Raw genomic sequence first — 5894 nt, forward strand, 5'->3', positions numbered from 1 at the left:
ATGGTAAAGGAAGTCATTGTCTTGGGTCACAAAATTTTAGAAAAGGGTATGGAGGTTGACCAAGCAAAAGTTGAAGTCATTGTCAAGCTTCCTCCTCCTATTTTTGTTAAAGGTGTTAGAAGTTTCCTTGGCCACGCTAGATTTTATAGAAGGTTTATCAAAGATTTCTCAAAGGTGTCTAATCCTCTATGCAAGTTGTTGGAGAAAGAAGTCAAATTTGTGTTTGATGACATGTGCCTTAAAGCTTTTGAGTGTTTGAAAGAAAAACTCACTTTGGCAACTATATTTGTTGCTCCAGATTGGTTGAAACCTTTTGAGCTCACGTGAGATGCAAGTGGGTTTGCTATGGGGGCTGTTCTAGGCCAAAGAAGTGATAAAATTTTCCATCCCATTTATTATGTAAGCAAGACTCTCAATGGGACTCTCAATGGGGCTCAAATGAACTATACTGTCACCGAACAAGAGATACTCGTAATTGTGTATGCCTTTGAGAAGTTTCGAGCCTATTTTTTGGGAACTCATGTGATTGTTCACATCGTTCATGTGGCACTTCGTTATCTCATGGCTAAGAAAGCAGCAAAGCCTAGGTTGATACATTGGGTCCTACTTTTGCAAGAGTTTGATTTTGAAGTGAAGGATCGAAAGGGGTGTGAAAATCAAGTAGCAGATCATCTGTCACGACTTGAAGATGGGACCAAACCACATGATAGGTTGGAAATTAATGAATCTTTCACGGATGAACAAGTGACGGTGGGGTCCTATGATATGATTCCTTGGTATGCTGATTTTGCTAACTACTATGCGACATTATGCCGGAAGACATGTGTTTTCATCGAAAGAAGAAATTCTTGAGTGATGTCCGGAAGTTTTATTGGGATGAGCCCTGTCTACTCCAAATGTGTGCCGACAACAAGATAAGGAGGTGCGTATTCGAGGTTGAAATGCGGCCTATAATTGAAGCTTATCACTTTTCTCCCGTTGGTGGTCATCATAGTAGTCAACGGACCGCAGCCATGATCCTTCAAAGCGGCTATTATTGGCCAACAATCTATCAAGATGCCTTTGATTTTTTGAAAGCTTATGACCAATGCCAAAGGCATAGGGGCATCTCAAGGAAGCATGAACTCCCGTTGACGCCCATTCTTGAAGTTGAATTGTTTGATGTGTGGGGAATTGATTTCATAGGCCCATTTGTTAGCTCTTATGGTAATAAATACATCCTTGTGGCAGTCGACTATGTTTCTAAGTGAGTGGAGGCCATTGCGCTTCAAAACAATGAAAGGAGAAGTGTGACCACATTCTTGAAGAAGTGGATATTCTCAAGGTTTGGTACTCCGAGAGCGATAATAAGAGATGGGGGATCTCATTTTTACAGCTGGTTGTTCAAAGATCTTCTTGAAAAGTATGGAATTAAGCATATGGTGGCCACTCCTTACCATCCTCAAACTAGCGGGCAAGTGGAAGTCTCAAATAGGGAGATCAAGAGTATCCTCTCCAAAACCGTCAATGTCTATAGAACCGATTGGTCAAGGAAATTGGATGATGCTTTATGGATATACCAAACTGGATTTAAAACTCCTATTCGTATGTCACCATACCAATTGGTGTTTACAAAGGCATGTCATCTTCCGATGGAGCTCGAACACAAGGCATTGTGGGCATTGAAGAAGTTGAACTTTGATTGGAATGAAGCCTCTAAATTGAGGGTAGAACAAGTGAATAAGCTAGATGAATTCTGACTTAGAGCCTATGAGGGCTCTTTTCTTTACAAAGCCTGCATGAAGCATTTCCATGATAAGAAGATCCTTTAGAGAGAGTTCAGCCCGGGGATCAAGTATTGTTGTTTAACTCAAGACTCCGGTTGTTTCCAAGAAAGTTGAAGTCTAAGTGGTCGGGACATTTTGAGGTGGTTCAAGTAATCCCGCATGGTGCTATTGAAATTACATGTCCAAGTGGCAATATGATCAAAGTGAATAGCCAAAGAGTGAAGCACTACTTGGGGGTGCCAAGTGAAGGGAAGATGATTGAGGTGATCTACCTTGATTGATTGTGCTACAGGGTAACACCGTCGTGCCGCGACGTTAAATCAAGTGCTTCTTGGGAGGCAACCCAAGCTTTTATTTTTTACATTTTTTTCTTAACGTTTGTTTGAGTGTATATGATGCAAAGTTGCAGGGAAATGGAGTTGAAGCACCTAGGACTTAGACTCTTGGGGAAATTGAAAAATTAGTGATTTCAGCAGAAGTGCCGAAGTTGCGGCCAAAATGCGGCACCACATCTTTTGACGCGGTGTAGTTTGCGGCCACAACTTCAGCCCAGTGATTGCCCAGTGAACAATGAAATAGTACTGAGAATGCGAGCACTTTGCGTCACCGCATCTCACACATGCGGTTGCATGTGTTTTCACATCTCTCAGTCAATGCCACATCATGTAAGAGCAACTTGCGGAGTGAATGCGGGGTTGCAAACTCCAAATGCCACCGCATTCTCATCGCAAGTTGCATGAGTATAAATATAACTTTGGAATTCAATTTTTCACTTTTCCCCCTCTAAGCCCTCTACCGTTTCACTTCCCCACTTTCTCAAATCGACGATTTCAAATGACAATCTCTCTCAACCGACCTTTAAAGAGCAAAACCCCCTTCCCAGTCTCGAAATTTGTTCTTCAATTGACTGTCAATCAACTTTAGTACACACACAACTTCACACCTCTAATTCTTAAGGCATGTTTCATTACGCATTGCTTATAATGGTTAATATCATGTGGATATGAGACTATTGAGCATGTATAGCATAATTTTAAGACATTGTTGGTGCTCTTAACCTTAGCATTGCTTCTTATGCTTATAAATTTGTGTGTATATGAGATTGTAAAGTTTTCATGCTAAATCTTTCGATTAGGGGTTTGTTAGTAGTTGATGATTGCGTGGGATGAGTGTGAATAATGTTGGGGGGGTGGGGGGGGGGAAGATTAAGGGGTTTAGATTCTTGAAATTGAACCAAGGTGATTAGGGCTTGAAATTTAGGGATGACGATGGATATGCGACCGTATTCTATGAATGCGGAGTCACATCTCCGTCGCATCTCTTGCATACATTGGGCAGTGAAGGGGGTGAAACCCCTGAGTATGCCATCGAGATGCATCACCGTGACTTCTAGATGCGGTGGCATTTTGATCCGCATACTCCTTGCCTAAAAATTGGCAATGAAGAGTGCACAATGAGAGAAAATAAAATGAGTTTGTAGGTCAACATATCATGTATGTAGCCTAATGCATTATGCTATATTATGTTTTGATGATTTGACAAACCTTACTCAAGCAACCAGAAAATAACTATGCATCTTGTGGTCTGAGCTTCGGGGAGAACAAGTAGAAAGCTGGTCCTCAGGGGAAATACAAAGTATATTTCTTTATCATCATTAAAAAGGGAGAAATTGATGTGTTATGATACCTTATGTTTTGATGATTTGACAAACCCCGAGGAACTAGATATCTCATGTGCTGCTATGTTGACATGCTCCTTGAAGAAACAAATGCAATTTGTCTCACTACATAAGCTACAGGATATGTTCATATATGAAGAACCAAATATGTTTTCAGAGGGACCAGATGAGATCAGGTTCCCAGCAGGATATGTTCATATATGAATGACCAAATACAGATTCAGAGGGATAAAATGGGATCAAGTCCCCAGCTATTGCTTGGTTAATCGCCTGGCGTAAAAGAAGGCGCGTTGCGGCGGTGTAGCGAGCGGAGCGATGTAGAGTTGTTGCGGCTTTGTTCAAAAATAGATAAGGGACCAGATTCCTCCAGATGAGAGACCAGGTCCCTGGAGCGTTGAAAAGTCAACTCTACATCTGTAAAGCTACCGACATTGTAGCAGTGCAGCAGTACAATAACAATACAGCAGCAGAGGACAAGTATGGTGATGTGGCGTGGTTTTACGCCACAATCGATGCTTTTTAGCTATAAGTTTTACTTGTTTTTAAGCGAGTCTATGTGATTTTACGTGTTTTCTAGTGTTTTTCAGGAAAAGGAACAGATTTGACTTGATCACAGTTGAAGTGTAAGAACAGGTCGTAAATGCAGTTTACGGACCGTATTCCACAATACGGGCCGTATTCCATGGTCGTATTAAAGGATTTCAGAAACAGAAAGTCAAGTTGGGAAGATGGTGATTTACGAGCTGAGTTTACGGACCGTATTTCAGTTTACGGTCCGTATTCCATCACGTATTTAGTCGTTCAAACATTTGGCAGAAAGTCTGAGATTAGCAAGAGTGAAAGACGACCAAGCAGTTTACGGACCGTAAACCACTTTACGGTCCGTATTTTGGAAGATTAAGTTGCACAGAATTGAGAAGACGACCTGGGCCTGAACCACTTTACGGTCCGTAAAGTGATTTACGGACCGTATTTCGTACTGACGGGACTAAAGTGCAAATCTGTAACTTGTGTATTTTCCAAACCTATAAATAGTCCATTGTAGGGTTTTATTATGAGTTCTGATATTTTTTTAGTTTTTGACTTAGAACATAAAATACTCTCAAGTTTTTGAAGGTTCTAACATCAATCCAATTCTTCTCAATTCCTCTTTTATCCAAAGTAAGCAATTATGAATTCTTCAATTTCTTGTTTCTTGTTCTTTGTCATGAGTAGCTAATTTTCCCTACTAGGGTTGTGAACCCAATTGATGGGTGTTTTGTGATTGGGTTGTGATTGATATACAAATAATGGATTATTAGGGTTTGTTTATTCTTCATTCTTCATTCATAATTAATGGTTGCAAACATTGATTAAAGCCACAAACCTTGATTTATTTGGAAAAATAATTAGGGTTGGTAAGAATAAACAACAAGAACTCAAAGCATTAAACTTTGTTTAATAAATTCACTTAGGAATAAGAAGAATTTACTTGGCATGATTAATCATTCTTCATAACCACTTTCTTATATTTGGGAAAATCATAGAAAGACATAATCTTTATTTATTGGGAAATAGTAGAGATTCACATAGAGATTAAGTGCATTCATATAATGATCCATTAGAAGTATATCAAGATAAATACCCATGATCATACACCCTATCTAACGGGGACACAACCTTAGTTTCTTTTACCATAAACTTCCACCAAATCAATATTTAGTAGTTAGTTACTAAAAACCCAATTTCTACCAAAATCATCGGATTAAGATATTAGACCTAAATATAGCAATCTACGAATTTAGTAACCTTTTCACACCCTATTCCCTGTGGGATTCGACCCCAACCTTGTTGGGTTACTATATTTGACAACGTCCGCGTTATACCATTAGTAGGTGTAATTTGAGCGTATCAAATTTTGGCGCCGTTGCCGGGGAATACGGTTTTGAAATTACTAAATAGTGTTTGCTTTGATTGAAGTCTTTTGCTTATTCCATCACACCTTGTTTGCTACTTTGTGTAAACCAGTGATCATGAATCAAAATCAAAAAATCATCGTCTTGGTAATCGAGGGAATCGTTTGAACAATCAAGCGCACGAATCGATGAGGAGAATATTTTCTTGCCGAGCTTGCTCAAGAGGAAGATTATGCATCTCTGCTATTGTTCAACCTCGAGTTGGAGTCGCGATCGTGAAAATTGACTCAACTTTATACCCCGTTGAAACTTGAGGGATACTTTCGAATTCTACCGAAAATGACCCTCAACGTCATTTGCGAGAATTTTGTGGACGTGTGTGCTAATCACATCCGAACAATGTTCCACAAGACGCTATTCGGTTAAGGTTATTCAAATATTCTTTAGCCGGAGAAGCGAGAACATGGTTCGAGAAGTCGCCCGAAATTCGATTACTTCGTAGGCGAAATGGTAAATCGCATTTTCGACAAAGTGGTACCCCCTAGCAAGAAGGCG

General features: G+C 39.9%; 1 protein-coding gene across 1 annotated transcript; it reads left to right on the top strand.

Annotated features, from left to right (window-relative positions):
* On the top strand, positions 1-327 carry LOC132048970 (uncharacterized mitochondrial protein AtMg00860-like). The gene has a single exon (XM_059439649.1). It carries the CDS (start codon positions 1-3, stop codon positions 325-327), a length of 327 nt encoding a protein of 108 aa, XP_059295632.1.
* Positions 328-5894: the final 5567 nt, after the last annotated feature.

The sequence above is a fragment of the Lycium ferocissimum genome, chromosome 3 (genome assembly GCF_029784015.1).
Source record: "Lycium ferocissimum isolate CSIRO_LF1 chromosome 3, AGI_CSIRO_Lferr_CH_V1, whole genome shotgun sequence".
NCBI lineage: Eukaryota > Viridiplantae > Streptophyta > Magnoliopsida > Solanales > Solanaceae > Lycium > Lycium ferocissimum.

Bases quoted from the DNA above. Each gene is read 5' to 3' on its own strand.
- LOC132048970 (XM_059439649.1), top strand. From the start codon at position 1: ATGGTAAAGGAAGTCATTGTCTTGGGTCACAAAATTTTAGAAAAGGGT.